Here is a 19,570-nt window from a genome sequence, read left to right as displayed (position 1 = left end):
GTCAGAAGGTTTTTAGTAGATATCTGACAAACTGAAATAAATATGTAAGCTTGGATTAGGGTTGCTTTTTTTTTTTTTTTTTAAATGGAGGAAGAAGTCTTACAACTAATTAATTTCATGAATGATATAAAAATAAAGAAGAAAATTTGCTTAAATATGAATGGAAAGATTGTTGAAGACTTTGAACAAAATTAAACTTAAAATTCAAATTAAAGAAAGGATGGTTAATAACCAAGATCAAAAGGAGTAACAGCCTTAGACCCATTTTTTAAATAAAAGTCCTTCCATCAAATCAATATAAAAATGTTGATGAGTGGAAGTAGTTTTAAGGCTCTAAGCTTTTCCTTGATTTGGGTACTTACATACATCCCATAGATGGTATTTTGGAGATCATAGTTCAAGCCAGCTAGTTCTGCTGCATATGCATACTCGTTGAGGGAGTCTTTGAGTAGTTCAAGGTACAAATAGGCCATGTTACAATGCAAGGGATCCACGTAAGCAAATGGGCTGGAAGAAAATGTTGAAAGTAAAATATGCAGTTTAAAACTATTTCTCAGTTTCTTTTGGCCTTTTAAGTTTGATCCAAAGGAAACCATATTTACTGCGAGTATGCTGATGGATTCCATTATGAAGGAGTCCTATTTTGAAGCCAAATATGAACATAGCTGAAAATAATTATTTAGCTTGCTTATGGTTTGAGCAATGCCTAAACATATTAAAGATTACAGAGATATTCTCTTATTTGTGGTCATAAATCAAGACATGTTGTACTTACTTTGGTGCACAGTCAGAATTCACCAGGAGTAAAATAAGCTAAATACACCCTGAATAAGCAACATAATTTAATAGACTGAAATGAAAAACCACATACTGAACATTAATTTAATTAATACTTACACGTTATCAGAAACAAAGTAGTTTCTATTACAAAAATTAAGAGGTTAGCAATTTGTGGTATGAAAAACCACGCAGTACATGCTAAGCTCAGCTCAGGAAAGAAGTTTGGCATATCCATTTTCATACCACCATAATTTTTTATGTTATCTTTTTCATGGCAACAACTGTACAAGCTCTACTGTTGTATTAGAAGCATCTCATCACATACAACACTGTCGCAATTTTCTCAAAAAGAGAAATGCAACTCAAAGACTCAAGCCATATTTCAGCTGCACTAATTGTTAAATAACTGTGTATTTTAAAGATTTGCAAAGTCAAGATTTATATAATGATTGAATTTATTTCTCAAGCTTCTGAAGTGCATTTAAATTCATTATCAATTTCACAGAAATAATCTGCAGTATCTAAAACTATATGGATATGGCTTACAATTCGAAACCACTCCATTTGCATTTATTTTTCCTAAGTAGGCACTAACAGTCATATTCAGAGACATGTTATTACATATGTTTATGCCTACATAGCATGGCATTTCATAGTGTAAACCAACGTTAATGTAGTAAAACAAAGATCACGTTGCCACAACACACATGCTGATAACTTTAAAATATATTGCAAAAGTATTTTTAAGAAGGTTCCTAGTAGTTTTTATGAAGGCCTTGACTTCTCCTTCCTGTTAGATTAAGGAAAGAAACTCTGGGAAGAGATTTTAAAAATAACTAAATAAATGCAAATCTATTAGAGAAGCAGAGCCTGCTGTACTCTGAAATCTTAGCCCAGGATATGCTTTTTTACCGTCACTGGGTTCATTGTTCTGGGCTTGGACTTATGTAACTTAAGCAAACAGGTCAGTAAAAAAAAACAAAACAAAAAAACCACACAACACCCAAACAAAAACCCCAAACCTCTGCTATTTGCGTTTCTCCCTACAATAAGAATTTCCACAAACTGAGCAATTTCAATATGCCCTGTGATGCAAATCCAATTAATATTGAATTTTTTAATTAAGACTGAATTCAAAACAAGATGTAGGTCAACCCTATGTTATCTTAAATTTTCCTCCAAACTCATTATATTCTTTTCCATTTTGATACTGGAATGGAGACTTAAATCAGCTTGAGTGATTACTATGTCCATATCAGTTATAACTTCTGTCTACTCATTTAACTGGCAAAGTCCAACAGGGAGTTTTGAAAATAATAAAGACTACTAAATCATTAATGCTCAAGTGAAAAATAACAGAAAACAATTATTATAACACTGTTCTGGGAGTTGCCTTCTATTACTGAGAACTTTGTAAATAAATGACTATTTCTAATTTACCTTTTTTTGATTGGACTTGAGGAAGCAGAACAACTCAATCACTGATAGCATATCTGAAAAATCTTAAAGTCTAGTCTTTTCCCCTTTGAAGCAGAGCTGTAAGTGACATAACCCAATCCAGCTATCTCATGAGCAACTCGAGTTGCTTGAAATATTTTTAAACTGCAGGGTAGCAAGTATACAGTTAAAAATAATTATCATTGTATTTTTAACATCATCTCTCTAAACCTTGGGAAACTTGAAGAGCAGAGTTTATAACTACCTTTAGGAAGTTTTCAAAACAACAGCACATTACATTGTTATTTTGTTTCCTTTTAAAAAAGGATACTTGTTGAGTTCTTAAGTCATAATCCATACAAAAGCAAAAGCTTATCACCATCATTTAGGCTGGGTGATAAGTCCCATATCAAGGTTTTTTACTGCGGTGTTTCTCTAATGCAAGTTTTGCGCCATGTAAGGATTTTCAGTTTCGGGACAAAGCAACTTCAAAAGGTTCATATATTCAGATTGTTCCTACTGGATTTGTATGTTTGAGGGAGAAAAGACCCTCATCAACTTCCTCTAAATTCAACTACACAGCAGTTGCTGCTCTAACACCTGGGTCAGGAATTCTTCAGTGATTTGTGATGATCAGGGCTGCAGGCTGAACAAATCCCCCTAGTTTTTTCTATCTTACTGACACAGTATGTAGTAGTGTCAACAAATTCTTGTAATCTGCTACACGGCAGCATAGCCATCGTATTCTGATGTAGAATTGAGGCTAAAACTTTTTATGAAAATCCACATTATTAAGATGGCTTTATTCAATTCACTTGGCCACAACAGCTATGGGTAATTGCATCATGTCTCACGAATAAACACTATATATTTTACCATTTCCTCCAATGACCATCAGCATGACCAACCTCAAAAGAGATATTCACTATGAATCCTTCTTAAGTATCAAAATCAGACAAACCTGCTTACAACTTCTTTTGGAGACGATGCACCCAATATTGTAATACTCTCCTCACATCCATTCATATACAATTACCATCTTATTTTTAAAGAAAAGGAAAGAACCCTTGGCCCCAACCCTAAAAATAAAGCCATCTTTCCACCTGTAACCGTTCCTAGGAGGAAAGAGGCAACTCATTCCATTACATCAGTCAGCAAAGGTCAAGTACTCCTAGCTTTCCAAAAGGGATCACTGAGATGAGTACAAATCTATCTGAGAAAGACCAGGACCACATACCTAGTGAAGACGTTCCTGCTCGCTGCAGGAGGCTTGGACTAGATCTTTAAAGGTCCCTTCCAACACAAACTGTTCTATGATACTGTGCATATGTGCGCATACTTGTACCTTTGTGTGCTCTACATAAAATTATTATCTTTTAATCGTTCACAAACTGGTATAGAGATTGGGTCCCTCATAGTTCATTTGGAATCTATTTAAAAAAAACAAACACAGCTGTGTAACATAAACTCAAGTCACCATCAATAAAATCTTATTTTGGATTTTTGATGAAGCATAGTACAATGGGAAGCCAACAGGTATTGCAATCGTTGTTCTCTAAGTAAGAGACAGGCAGTTACCATTTTGATCTTCCACTTCCTGTCACATCAATGTGGAAACACTTGTAATGTTTGGCTTGCTGTTTCAAAATGCAGAACGAAACAGGAAATGCCCAGGCAACCTATTTTCCCCAACTAGTACCAACACCAGTACCAAAATCTGACACTGTCTGAAAAAAGCCTCTCTCTGAAATTCTGACAAGAAAGATTTCGAGTGGTCACTCAAGACAAGAACTCAACAGTGCATCTATGAGCATCTATCAGAGCCCATATAATAGCCTTTCCAGCACTATCACGGAATCATTCGATTAGGCCAAAGGAGGAGAGTTCCTGAAATTATTTTCACCTTCAGTAGACCAGCACGGAAATGGCTGCACTCTAAAGACAGCAAATTTTTTTTTTTTTTGTTAATTCTAAAGTTAGAAATTAATACTTGAAAGGAACACTAAGAAGGTACATAATTGTCACGTTTACTTAAAAGCTAATTTCCCTGTGACGAAAGTAATGCAAGACCAGAATATAACATTACAGAAATTTATCATGCATCTTGAGGTGAAAATCACACATTCATTGATAATACAGACAGTGATCTAGAAAAAAAATAAAAATATCAGTAGTTGGTATCAGTTAAATAAAATCCCACAATTTTAAGCACTTAGAATTTTATAGTGGCTTGCATTATGCAAATTAAAACAAAATTTCAACCTAAACCCATTATCAGAATAGCCTTTTATAAAGAATACACTGTCTTTAAAATAGTTGCGATTTAGTCATTAATTAAAAAAATACACACCCATTTTTAAAGAGGTATATTGCAATATGTAGTATGTGCTATTTGCAGGAATATTTCAGGTATAGCAAATAAAACATTGAAAAATTTGTTTTTAAAATATTTTTAGATAAGTTTTTCCTGTTAATACAGATAGAGTGCCTCAAACTGCTTGCTGCTCAACTACTGCATAACTTACATGAGCCTCCCTGCTACCTGTATCTTATTGCACATTCCCAAGTAAGGACAAACATTTTAAAGCCTCAATACATGCAAGAAAGTTTTTGCCACAGAAAAGCAGATTCCCAACAAACAAGAAACTTTGTAGAGCAATTTGTGTGATATACTTAACTTTCCATACCTGAAAAACTCAAAGTTGAGACAAGCTTTTGGCAAAAAAAATTTGTCATCTTGCTTGAACCATAGTTTGCTCATAGCAGTGTCCTGTGTCAAGAAAAGAGGTTAAGTCACCTAACTTTTAACTGTAATATATTACACTATTTTAAAAAAAAGTCTCTTCACCACTTCAAATCTCAGTTTAGTGTTGTCCCTTTGAATTCAGATTTTTGCTATATACATTTGTGTATACATCCATCTATCTTTACTGAGACTCTCTCCTTACTGTATGTCACTTTAGCATGCAGTTAAATGGCTACAGCATTGTGAATGAGCTTATGATTAAAATGGGAACTAAATTTTCTAGGGCAGGAATGATCAAAGAAAAATAGAAAGTTCGCTTCACACAATTCCCTGCTAAACCATGCTGGCATTAAAGATGTACCATTATGGGGACAGCACTACAGCAGCGTATAGTTAAATGTTTTAGATTAAGAATGTAATTATGTATTTAAGGCTTTTAGTAAAAAATATTAATGTATGTTACTTTAAAATAACATTGGTAACAAAAAACACATCTGCATTTAGAAAAAGTAGTAAAACTGGTGGGAAATCAGTTAAAATATCTGTCATGTAATTTTTTTTAGAATTACCTCCCAGTACAGGAAAGAATCTAAACAACCACTCCTATTGCTTTTTCTCCCACAAAAGCTGTGAAATGGATGCTCGCTCTCTGTTTCAACTCTAGTTAACTTTATCCCCCAACGCCTATTCTTTAAATTGCTATACATATTAAGAGAGAAATTTTAAATGTAATATTATTTCTCCTCATATTTTTGAGCAGATGTTCTTTGCTTCTCAGAGATCTGGCACGGTACTTTCCTTCTTTTTGTGTAAAAGAAATAAGTCTCATCTCTTACAGCACACCTTCCTCTACATAATACTCTACTCATATTAAAAAGACAAATTACAGCTTCTCTCCAAGACAACAAAATTTTTATTCTGTTAGATTGCTACTATGCAGCTTAGAATACACATCCCTGTACATCAGGGACAGAATGATAAACAGTAGAGTCTGTCTGTAGTATTGGAGATCTGATCCAATAGCTAGAGATCGCTAGCTGCAGTCCATAGTAACAATTTGGCTCTCAGGTCAAAGCCCATATCCTAACTGCCCTCTTTCCTGAGGGTTTTTCAGGGCAAGATGTGCCATTACAACAGAGGTGACCTAATGACATGCTGCCAGTGGAAATGGCCATCCTGTTCCTGCACTTATGTTCCTGTCTCTCCCTTTCTCCACAATGCTGGTCCAGTCCACAGTTAGATTGCTTAGGCATATAAAACAGCAGGAAAATTGCTTTTTTTTTGTAATCTCTGCTGATTTAGTTCTTGCAGTGTTTTGCTGTGGGGTCAGGCAAATGCCAAGGTCCACAAAAAGAAAATGGCACAAGCATGCAGCTGGGGAGAAAATGAGAGGTGCAGGCAAAATAAATAATGTCTATTTCATCAAGTACAGAAGATTAAAAACATCTTCCCTCAGAAAACATATTTTAAAGGGAAAGGAAAAACTAAAACCAAATACATTTCTAAAGCAACGATGCCTTAAAGCAAAGCTTTTGTGTGCATCAATTGCTTAGTTGCTACAGAGACACCAAAGGACCATCAAGTTTCTGCAGCAAACCAATTAGTGTTACTTAACAGAGCCATAATATTTGTCCCTGCTGAGGTTTAGGGTTTCAGTTCAGGATGAACATAAACATATGCTCAAAGTCTTCCTCTGTTAATACTACTGCTTCAAGTATATACCTAAAATGCCCTGTGCAGAACAAATATATATTCCTGAAGGATGCCTTTGCACTAAAGTAGACCTGTATTAATCTAGTGTGCAAAAAGTGTTCCTGAATTGAATATCCAAGCTGAAGCACAACATGTAATTGCAGAATACTTTCCCTATTTATCTTCCAACCAAGCCTAGAACAAAAGATGAGCATTAGCAAAGACAACTATGCTTTAGCAGTGAGAAGTAATTTTTAGTAAATTTTAGGTACTCAGAAAAACTGAGATTTGCTAAACATATTGAGATCATTAAATGATGCTTCCAGGAGACTGGAGAGTGATGTTTATTTACATATCTCTCTCTTTCTCTCTTTTTCCATGCAATCACAAGCTTTTCTCATACATATATAGTTACCAAAGAATAGCCTTGTCTACACCCTCAAATTACTGAACACTGTTACAAAAAAAAAAAAAAAAGAAAATCAAAATCCTAGAGTGGCAGTCACCCTTCTACTGACTAAACAGCTTTAATACTATTTCTATCAGTTGTTAACACACTTTCAAAAAAGAGAGTTCAAGCTGTTAGTAGATCATTTTCACAGGAACCCAAATAGTCATAATGCAAAATTTAGCAAGAATTAACTTTGTACTCTCTTTCTAGCAATATCTTTTAAGTTTTGTACTTTCTTTTTTATTATACTTGGGAATATGACATGATCTGTATTTTAAAAACGCACAGGAATTAACTGCTAAGTTCCCAGAAGAATAGCTAGCAAACAGAACAAATACAGATAGCTTACCTTGACAAGGGCAGGGTACTGTGTCGCATCTTTTTCCAATGGCAAAATCTCAAAGTTAGTAGGAATGAACTCGTTCTTCATGGGAAGCTTGAATTTCCCATTCAGGTCAGCATTTTGCCATTTCTAGATAAACAGGAGAAACAATGAGGTGAAGTAGAATTTCTGCTTAATTAGTGGATATATACTTATTTATTCTGTGCTGTAACAGAAGACTTAAAAATGTGTTCCGCTAGCTTATATGTAAATACTATTAAGATTACAGAGAAAGAGAGAAGTATCTGGGAAATCCAGTTGAAGTAGTCTATCAGAAGGATGAAATGCTCTTAGAAGTAAAGACAAAATTTCTACTGAAAAATTTACAGTGGACTGGAAAGCATAGGTGGTTCTATGTCTCATCTTTCATGCTACTGTGAACTCTAAATGAAGTTGTTTAACTAAATACATAAGTGAGAATTCTAATCAAGAACATACGTAAGGGACAATCTAAAGGAAGTGAAGTGTTCCTATGCAATATCTGTTCAAAACATGCTTGGCAGGTCCAATATAGCTCTAGGATGTATTTTACAGACATCTCTTCTCAAAAGAATAGATCAATAACCAGGTTCAGTAAGAATTCGCCCACCTCCATTGTTGGAGTTTTTCTTTGTAGAAGCTCACTTAATTGGCAATATATACTCATTTTCTAGGTTGCAAAAATCCATTTCAGAAACACAATTACATACAGCAGTTGTAAAAAGATTACTTTCTTTACACACAATAGTTCATTAACATTTAATAGACACTTGTAAGTTTTAAAAAGTTAATGCTTGCATTTTTAAGTAGCCACTACATATTACGGATCTTCTATAACAAAAATGATCTAACATTCCCTGTACTTACCATGGTTTAAAATTATTAAAATGTATGTGTCCTATGTAATAAATATTTGAAATCTGAAGACTAACATAAGATCCTTACTTCTCATAATAGTAACAGACTCATTGTACAATTTTCATGCTATGTAGACCAGCAGATTTAAGTTCTCCCCTCAACTAAATGGAAAATTAGACCAAAAAAATTTACCACCGTCTTTCACTTGCAGATCTTAGAATATATTAAAAGTTTTAACATGCCTTAATAACTTCATCAGAAATTGCTTCTTGCTTGTACTGTGTTCCATACCAGTCTTCTGTTCGATCAGTTTTTCCTTCAAAAGACTTGGAAACAATTGCAACCCTGAAAACAAAGAGACAAACCACTTTGACATGAATATGCCTGAGAAAAGACTACGAGAAATTATGCAGAGCACTATTTCTGTTCCACCACTAGAATGCATTTATTTCTGGAAATGGTCCCTGGACAATTACAAGTACATATGGATAGCGAGTATACATATACCGAACTATGCATTAAGGTTAACCACAACATTGGGTTATCAGCATAATTTAATTTTACTGTTTTTCTGAAGTGTTACAACCTAGAGTTACACACAATTACTGTTGCATGCAGTTTCTGTTTTTTAGACTTTGTTCTTGTTCCAGAAAACACAGAAAGCAGTCCTTGAGATTTTCTACAAAGTTAATGAAGTGACTGTAACATTTTTTTGTACCACCTATAATCAAAACTCAGGTAAGTGGAAACACCAACTATAGAAATTTTACTCCAGACCTAATGTTTTAGATTATGTTATTGCAGTTTCACTCCCCCATTCACAATCATTTTCTATGGTTTTCATGTTCTCATTTCAGATTCAAACCTGTTTCCATCCTGGGTTTTTTTTGTTTGGTTTGCGGGTTTTTTGAGGGAAAGGGAAGAAAAGCAGAAAGATTAATGTATTTTACAACAGAATTATACTCAATTAGAAATCTTAAATTGGAAGGGACACATAAGGATCATCGAATCCTACTCCCTGCTTCTCACAGGACTACCTAAAACTAAACCATATGACTAAAAGGCATCGTCCAGATAGTCCTCAAACTAAAGAATCCACCTAAATAAGAGGAAATCCAGAATAAAGAAAGTAACAAACTTAGTATTATTTCAGTAGTCTTCATAATAAGTATCAAGAAAACTCCTTTCATTCTTTTTAACAACCTACATCACACAAGAGTATTCAATGCAAATAAGTAGCTTTAAGAGTAAACAGATGTTTATAAGAATTCTGAAATGGCCAAAAAAGGTAGCACAATTACCTCCTACATCTATTTAACAATCCCTAGATGCGGAATAGCACAGTAACAGACTTTGTCAAGTCTTGTGCAGATGGCTAAAATGCATATTAAAACATCAAAATATATGCAATCTAAGTGTTCTTTTTTTAATCACAATATCTTCAGGCCAGGAACATTCTGTTGTGTATTTCTAATGTGCCAGGCAAAGTGGGGCATAAATCAAAACAGGCATATGTATGTGCCTCAAACTACAGTATTTTTACTTTACAGATATGTTGCTAGAGAATACTCTTGGAATTAATTTTGCAATACACTGAAAAGTTAAAGTATGTGGACTATTAATATTGTAAATGCCTATGATTTCATCCCTCCTTTTTCATCTGATGTTTACACATGACTAAATGATCCAAGAAGGTTGAAGAAAACAGGATTCTGCTGTATTTAGTTCTAGACTCCCCTATTATGAAGATTTTCAAATTACTAATAATTTAATCTGTGCTTTGGAGTTTGAGTAGCAGGAGAACAATGGCGTACATAGCTATCATTAGGTGTATTTAAATAAATGAGAAGTACATTTCAGAGTCACGTGGGATTGTAAAGAAACACTCTCTAGCAATAGATTCAAAAATTAAAGAAGGACTTGTACCACAGACTGTCTAATTTTGAGACAATATTTTAAATCATACACACTAAAGAGGCGCAATCAAATGTTATGTTTCAGGGATGCAGATTTCCTCTGGGCTGAGGAAGGGAGAAATTTTTACTCCCCACCTTTGAAAGAACCACATGATTAGCATGAACACGCACATACCTACACATGCACAAAACAACCCCTGCTACTCTGCAGAAGTTATGCAATATTCAAACCAGAACAAGAATATTCATCTTTAGGAGATACATATTACATCTCTTATAGGAAATGGCAATAGAAATGGTTAACATTTTTACTGTGACTTCATATAAAATGGCTTCATATCTGTATGTTATATCTATTTCATTTTTTATAAAAAAGGAACAATACTAAATAAATATTCAGGAGAGAACTAAGCACTTTAATCCTAGGCAATATTTGTACAGCAGACACTAGCTCGGTCAACAAGGTGAAATCTATTAGAGAGATTGTTGTTTATGTTAAAATGAGCCATAAGAGTATTCTATTATGTTTTGCATTTTAACTTGGACACCTGGTGAGCGAAAGCTTTACCATGTACAGATGAAGTTGCTAAGGGACTATAAAAACTATAAAGTTTATTAGAATCTCAAAGCAACCTACCATGCCTTTCCACCCATTGAAGAAACAAGTCTTAAGCTAAAAGATTATCCTGATAAAATTTCAATAATCATGCAGTCTGAGCAGCAAGACAAAGGTGTTTTATGCTATAATACACAGATGTCTTATTTGACATTCCCTCTTTCTACCCTTCTCCAACGTACCGATGCTCAAGCAGTAGTGATAATCCAAGCACCCAAATATTTGCTGTAGGAACATACTAAAACTAAAGAGCAAAAAATAATTCTGTCCACTCAACATAGAGAAAATGAAATTGTGGAAATCAGAATAGCAATTCTTCAAGCAGTTCTGCTACAAGGGATCCCACAAATCACTACTGGAATGATTACTTACGTTTTGAGCACTTAGAAACATTCCCACCACCACATGAAACACACCAAAAGGCATTTCATCTGCCTTACAACCTAACCCAAGATATAAGCACTAACAGAAATGACCACCAGGACAGATGTATCTTTAAAGTTACCAATTACGTAACACTAGTTTTGCTCTTCATTTCTGTGTTGTGCTGTATAGCACTATGAATATCCACATGGTTTAAGACAGCATTGAAATGCACTGGAAAAGCAAGACAGGCAATCAGGCAATCTTTAATAGGACCTGCTTATAACATATTTAAACTCAACCAGTGCAATTAGGCTTCTGAGCCATTCAGGAACATGGAACACAGCTGGAACTATAAATCCAATTTACTTCTATATGTACATTCTTGTACATGCAAACTGTTGTAGTCCTCACTTATGGTCAATTTCCAAAAACAAGCACAATTTCTATAATGTGATACATATTTACTAGATACCATCTTGGTTTTCACTCCCCTGAAATCTAGTATGAACCTACAAGTGACAGATCCACAGAGAAGTGTTACTTGGGAAGAGAATGTGTGCTTTAAAATGAATGCACTTTCAGGAAAGACTGTCGGCTATTATATTGTAGATTTACATAACAAAGCTCAAGCTTCTAAGGGTGAAAAAGTAATAAGACTTTCAGACCACAGTATTTGTGATATTAGTGATAGACATGTCAAAGCAAATTTGTTGCAAAAAAATTTGATTTATACTTAAAAAGGAACAGTTGATTTTTTTTTTAGGAACAAATTTAAACTTTGTCTTCCAAATGATGATACTGTCAAACAACAGAAAAACTTACATGTATCTTATTCAAATGCATAAAATACCATGACTGAGAAAAGAACTGCAAAAGCCTAGATTTGTTTGTAACTTCCCCCAAAACCATCAGCAAAACTGACGAGAGGCAATATAAGCTCTTCAAAGCCACTTCCACATAAATCTCATCAGAAAACAGATTAAGAGGGGAAACTACATGCAGAGAGATGCTGCTGGGGTGCAGCATTCTAATCACTCTGCAGAAGCATGGGTTATTTGTTAGGGTTCAGTAAAACTAAGTCTCTACTAACACAATGGTTTGTGGGGGAAATAAGTGAATAAATTGTGATTTTCAAAATCTTTACTTGGATACAGTGCAATTACAAAATAAACACATACATGTTTATCATCATGGATGAGCATCCCTGACTACATGAAATAACTGTTTGCTCAGTATCTGTGAAATTCCAGCCCTTAGAAATTTCTGTATCAACTTTTTTGGCATTCATTTTCTTTTTCTTCCCTTTAGGACAGTACTAGTGCTGCATTTCAGAGAGGAAAAAAGTCCATTTACTATCCAGGGGAAAATGTTCTTTAGCTGCTTGATCTGATGAGTCACAAGCTTCTTAAATTTTAATAAGAGCATTTATTCTGCAGATGATGAAGGGAAAAAAATTGTATTGGAAGTGACGGGAAAATTACATTTTTCAGCTAAGATTGCGACATATGCCAAGCCTACTCCCTTATCTTCACAGATGGCTGGCAAAATCCAATGCAGTTTGAAAAAGTAAAAATGATACTTACATCTTAAAAAGGTTTCTCTCTTAGGGAAATTAAGCCACTAAACGCAACAAGTAGTGTGCGGGGGCAGAAGGAAGGAGGAGAATATGAAAACTTCCTGTTATGGTTCAGTCAAATAGAAGCACATATGGATACTTGCTACCATCTGTGAGTATGGATATTTCTCCATACTTTTTAAAAACACAGTTTGTTAAGAAAATAACAGTTGAAAAGTTAAACTTTTTAAAAAGACATTGAACAGTAGTCTCTGACTGTGAATGCAGCTACCGCAATATAGATATGCCAAGAAAAGTCCTTAGTGTAGGTGAATTCCAATAGGGTTCTGAAAAGGAAATTATAAATAAAACTGATACAAAGCAAAAATTCAGATCAATGGAAACTAAACCATTGTGAGAGACAATTTATGCAAGGCATAAAAAGAAAAAACAAAACAAAACAGGAAAATAAACCAACTGGCAAAGTTAGGATGATGTGGCACATACTAATTCTTTCATAAAAAGGAAGAATGGAAAGGTAAACATGAGCATAAATACCAGGCAGTGGTGGATAACCATATTTAAAAGCACACGTCCACAGTTTTTCATTAGTATATACAATTCACTGAAGCAAAGACAAAAGAAGGAAACAAGCTACTCAACTGATAGTGTACTACATGTATATAGATATAGATGTAATAAAAAACGTAAAACAAAAGGGGACCCTTTTATTATCATCTACAATCTCAACTCGTTCTTTCAAAGTAGTCCATTAAAAATGCAATTCCACAGTGGCTTTCTGGAATCTTTGTAACATACCATGAAATTATTTTTAGTAATATTTAACTAAGGTTTGCTTTTTTCCCCCCAAGACATTTTATCTCGACAGCAATTTAAAATAAAAGGTACTATACAATTATGTTCCTTGTTATATTTTACTACACTTTGAAGTATCTTCGTTAAGTAAAAGATTTAAAAATTCCTAGTTCATTTAATTCTACTTTTAATTTCAAAATATAAATGCTTAAAATGTGTCTAAAATGAATACAGTACTAAAAACAAGTTCATATTTTATTTCAATCACATGAAAATAGGAAAGTCTAATTAGCTCAAATATTTAAACACCTGATATCCTGAATAAAAACATTTAATTCACACTAAAATTGAAATTACTTATACTTTTGCGTCTGAGAAAAATCAGCTTGCAGTATTATCACAACCAAGCTACACAGAAGCACAACTTTTGAGTCTACACTGAAAAACTGTATCATTTAGAGAAACAGGAAAAAGAACACGACACTGAGGAATCTTAAATTTGGTTTGATGCTTTGGGTTTCTTTTTATAAGTTACAGTTTTAAAGAAGACAAATAGTCTGAACATGAAGAGAATAAAGATGTGAATGTATAGTTATGGCAATAGCAAATACTAGCATAGTTTTAGTCTACACATAATAAGCAATATATTTATCATTACTCTGACCATATACCATTCAAACTCAAAGTATGTCTGCTGCCACATCATTATAGGCCTCCTGCAGATCTGATTAGATTCATGTTAAAATATCAGGCTTTGCTGAATTCTGCTGCTAGAACTGCATTTAATCAGCCTTTGGTCACTCTCTAGTTTGTATGTTTTTATATTTAAGCCTTAACAAGACAGCTGTAGGCATAGCTGTGGGTATTGAAGCTTCAGAGAACTAACCTACTTGTATTTACTATCTTTAAGACCACTAAAATCTCTGCAACAAAAACCATGTGTAATTTCTTCAGAATATATATAAGCTGAAAAGGGCATAAACCCAAGTATATTCCAGTTTTGAAAGTCCCTTTATCTCCCAATATTTAGGGTTTTTTATTCAAATGCTTAAAATTACATAATCATTATAATTTCTTTCTTAAGCCAGGTAAAGTAAAAAGACAGCGTGGTTAGCCTTGAGGGAAGATTAAACACAATGTATTTCTTCCAGCATCCAAAAAGAAAGCACAGTAACAAGCCAGAAGAATGCAGGGTGAGACCTAAGACATTTAAAGTCCAAGATTACATGGAGACCCTCACACACAGAAGTTACTAGATGACTATTCTTTGCTGATCACAAGCTTTCTTGATTCAGTCACCATGTCATCATCTCTCTTCCATTATGAGAACTTTGACACCTTCCTGTACAGAAAAGTACACCTATTCTATCAAATTTAGTTTCCAAAACACTTCCATCACTGTGCCTCTCCAATCTAAATGTACTACACTTTGCTACTTGAGAAGTCACATACACAGCATTCAAAACAGGGTGAATTTTAAAATCTGAGATGAAACAACCATCTCCATTATCTGGTATGGTTGGTAGCATACCAACCATATTTGGTATTTCCTCTAGATGTGTTCCATCTTGAAAAAAAAAAATCCTTTTTTTTTATTTAAAATTATTCCACAATTACCAAGCATAGAGAATATTCCCATCTCCAGCAAGTCACTTTGTCAAATGTGAGAACACTGATATAACCCTGCAAAACTAGTATAAATATAAGATATATATAAGAGTAAACAATTATTTTCTTTGGTTACTAATGTTTCAAATAAGCTACGGCTAAATTCTATGTCTTTTTAGAACCACTTCTTACTCTCTCTCGCTCTAAGAAGATTCTTGCTCATCTTGCTGTTTTCTTGCCCTTTCTAATTTTAAAAAAAATCAATCAAGGACAAAGAGGAACACAGAATTGCAACTGCAAGTGCAAATATGGGCTTATATTAACTAAAACAAAACAACACTCTGGAACAGCTATGTTTACTACATATTTGGAAAAAGCACACCATGTAATGTTCTAAATTCTTCTAAAAATTGTTACCACTATTCCTGTGCTTCTGACCACATTCTATAGACTTGAATTTTCTCCCTCTACCTGTACTCTCTATGCTTTCCTTTCTCACACTAATAATTTTTAAACAAGGTTAATTATGGCTATTTTATGCTGAAGTACTGTCAACTGGATGAGAATTGTCAAAAGGCTGGCATAGCCAGCAACAGGAGTAACACAGAAAACTGACAAGTGGTCTGTGGTGCCCAGCAGCATCTGATAAGCTTAGAGTCCATGAATGTATTTACATATATTAAATTTCCTCTACCAATTTTTGAAAATTTAACGAAGCAGATGCTTTAGAAGTTCCTTATTAAAAAAAAATCGTTCACCCATTGCTTGTAAGCAATTCTATAACCAGTAAAAAGTTCAAATTCATGTAGAATTTGGTTAAGCTTTCTTCAGAGAAGTAATTACATATTCTCTCTTTTAATTACTTAAACCAGTCTTTATGTTAAAGGTAAGCTCTTGTATAAAATTTCCAAGATCAGCATGAAAATACATTCGGAACAGAAGTGTTTAATACAATAGGAAAGAGAACCTGGATTTTTCTTTAAAGCATTGTTTGTTCAAAATATGATCTCTTGAAATATTCAAGCTTCAGTTGCAGTATCCCACACACATTACACATAGATGCACACCCACACGCAAAGATATAGGCCCTTCTTTAAAGGGCATTAATTACTATGGCAACTACTGTCAGACAGCTCCGTTTATTTTATCATTACTTGTATACCCCTAGAAACACAAGAACCCCATGACATTTGCAAAATTCAGTTAATAATCCTATTTTATCCTATTTTATCCAATAATTACTTGAAATATACCATCTTTTGAAACTAAAAGAACATGCATCTTAAACTAAATGAATATACAAGACAGATTTTGTCATACAAATATAGTGAAGATTCATGCCTAAGCTTTTAAGCAATTCACAGTAATCTAGTAAGCTGAAATATATAAACTCTAGAAATATATGAATGCATGCCTCACTGCCCTTCTATATCCAACACTGTCTGAAAATTTCAGGGTGGAACATATTCAGAGACAGACCCACCCCCCCAGTCGTTATTTTTTGTATCATATACCTGGCTTCCAAAACACTGATAAACGGGTGTTCAAATACAGTAAGGCTGATACAGAAACAAGCTCTTATTTGTGATGCTGTATGTTTTCATATATTTTAACAATAACTCTACACCACTAGTTTAATATTCCAACTTATTACAATATACACAAAAGATGTATTAAAAGAACCAAATTGGGAGGAAAAAAAAAAAAGTCAGCTATATAGTACCCATTAATTTTAGATGCTCGTTTTAAGACTTTTTAACTTCTTTGCATTGTACGGTACCTCACAGATTAAAAGCAAAGCTCCTGTTGAGTTGTTTGTGGATTCAGGTGTTCAAGAATCCCTCTAAAGTTAGGCCTTAAGATCTTAGGCATACTTAAGAAAATAAAAAAGAATGAGTAGTTACTGGCTTGCTGAGAAAACTTTGTTTTAGGAGCTTGTCTCATGCCATTGAGGAAGCTTGTGACAAAGCAAAGATGGAGTTCAGTTCTCTTGGGCAGCACTAAGCAGTCTTGACCTTGAATCTCTTCTCTTTCTGCAGACTCCTGTTACTTTCATTACACACCTTCAAACTACACTGATAGGTCAGGCAGAGCAATACATGGTACTGGCATATTATCATGTCATTCCAGTTCTATTCTGTAAGAACTAAAACCCGATTTGTACAGAGGAAGAAAGGGGGAAGAAAGCATACATCTGCAGAGAGAAAAAAAATAACAAGCCTTGGTAAACTTCTGTTTCTTTGCTATCCTGGTTTCAGCCAGGATAGAGTTAATTTTCTTGATAGAAGCTAGCGTGAGGCTATGTTTTGGATTTGGGATGAGAAAATGTTGATAAGGTGCTGATGTTCTGAGTTGTTGCTAAGTAGTCAAGGGCAGTCCAGCTTCTCATGCTGGCCTGCAGCGAGCAGGCTGGGGGTGCACGGGAAGCTGGGAGGGGACACAGCTGGGACAGCTGACCCAGGCTGGCCAAAGAGATATTCCATACCATGTAACGTCATGCTCAGTATATAAAGCTGGGACAAAGAAGAAGGAAGGGGTGGAGGGACGTTCGGAGTTATGGCGTCTGTCTTCCCAAGAAACCATTACGAGTGACGGAGCCCTGCTTCCCTGGAGATAGCTGAACACCTGCCTGCCCATGGGGAGTAGTGAATGAATTCTTTGTCTTGCTTTGCTGCTGTCCTAGCTCAAGCTCCTTGTCTTGGCCTTCTCTTCTCTTCTTCTCTTTGCCCTCTTTCCAGGATTCAGGGCTCTCAGTTGAATACCCTTGCTAAGCCTGACATCATCTTTACTTCTAGACTTGCTCTCTTACCTCCACTTTGCTTACTAGTCCCAATTGCTACCCCCCACTCATTTTTTTGTCCAACCTGCACTTAACCATACCCAGCAGTTCCAGTAGACAGCCACTTTCTCCATCCTTGAGCAAGATACCATTTCCTCACAGCTACCAATACCCTCCCTTAAATTACCCTCATGATGTCCTTTGCCACCTCTCTTGTCTCAGGCTTTTCCTCATTTTGTTAACCATTTGCCCAGCCCTTCCTCCTCCTCCTCAATTAATACTCCATTTTTTCACCCATCCTCATTTTCTTCTCTACAGCTTCCAGATTCCTTCACTTGTAAATCATCATCTCATCAAAGTATTATTTCCCTCGTCCTGGTCACACTATTGTTCTTTAGGTACTCAAATAGACATTAGGTACACTTGTTCTTTTGGCCTCCCTTTTCTATCCTGCTTGGGTGACAACTGAAGATCTTCAAAAGCATGGGAGAGAGAGGCTTCCTCTCTCCTTTCAATATCTAGTCTGACAAATTACTGAGCCCTGAAAGTTGTAACTGCAACACACTCACTCTGCAAAGAAAGCACACGTGCAGTATGGTCACACTCACATCAAAGAGGTGCTCTGCAAGTCTGACAGATTTTAGCAGCTAAAGACACAGCTATTTTTACCCACGTAAGTTGGTATTTTTCAGAGGGTCTGCTAATCTGCATGAAGTTTTATAGCTCTCCATAGGGAAAATAAAATATATACAGCAAATAAAACCACCCTCTTAACAGATTTCCAGACCTAGCTCCAAATTATTAATATTATAACATCCTATATAAAATGTCCCAGGAATTTATAGTGAGGCAGGATAATTTTACTAGGCTTTTTCTCAGTAACAATTGAGCTATTCTGAGTAAGTGCCTTCCTAAAAACTATTTCAGTTTGAGGGAGACAACCTGCATAGAAATGACTGAAAGGATGTTTCTGTCTGAACAGGAAGAGTTGCAAGCACTTAAGTGTGCTTATTTTCAACGGGGAGCAGAAACAGTAACACACTGAACAACTAGCTCCTTTTCAGTGACATTTACTTTGGAGCTGTAAGAGATACCTAAGAATTTTTGTTTCCATTAGTTCATCTGCTTTCTTATAATACTTGTGTTAAAATACAAGTTATTGCAGTTTAACTTACCGAACATTTTCTGGTCTCAATTTGTCTAGCACCATCTCTATTAAATCAGGCCTGAATTCTTCAAGCAAATATTCAGCAGCCAATACTTCTTCTATAGGATAATACTAAAAAAAAAAGCCCAAAACCATGTAGATTAATTAATCAATAACTAAGCATAAAAAACCTACTGTTTTGTAAAGGAATAAAAGTGTATACTTCCAGTCACTAAATCTGTATTACCTTGGTAATTTCAAATTAGAAGTGCATAGATGTCTTAAAAATCTTTCTCTTAAAAATAAACAAGATAGACTAGTACTCTAACTATGCAATCATACTTCTCCCATATTAGGTAATTTTATATACTGCATATTACCATTCTTTTCTCTTGAAATATTTTATGTCTCAATATAAAAAGTGACCCACCTTTAAATACTG

General features: G+C 34.8%; 1 protein-coding gene across 2 annotated transcripts in view; it reads right to left on the bottom strand.

Annotated features, from left to right (window-relative positions):
* IDE (insulin degrading enzyme) overlaps positions 1-19,570 on the bottom strand; it is a gene marked incomplete at its 3' end in the record, with an annotated part of 57,877 nt that overhangs the window by 21,657 nt on the left and 16,650 nt on the right. The window contains exons 10-14 of one of the 2 annotated variants that reach the window (XM_082002443.1): positions 19,157-19,260; positions 8,568-8,670; positions 7,456-7,578; positions 4,905-4,987; positions 363-507 (exon numbers count right to left, since the gene is read on the bottom strand). In XM_082002443.1, coding sequence (XP_081858569.1) covers positions 363-507; positions 4,905-4,987; positions 7,456-7,578; positions 8,568-8,670; positions 19,157-19,260 — 558 coding nt within the window. The remainder of the gene's footprint in view (positions 1-362; positions 508-4,904; positions 4,988-7,455; positions 7,579-8,567; positions 8,671-19,156; positions 19,261-19,570) is intronic. The other variant, XM_082002442.1, reaches the window with a different exon arrangement.

The sequence above is a fragment of the Phaethon aethereus genome (assembly GCF_964289735.1).
Source record: "Phaethon aethereus genome assembly, chromosome: 7".
NCBI classification, from domain to species: Eukaryota; Metazoa; Chordata; class Aves; order Phaethontiformes; family Phaethontidae; genus Phaethon; species Phaethon aethereus.
This window is presented reverse-complemented; position numbering and strand designations above follow the sequence as displayed.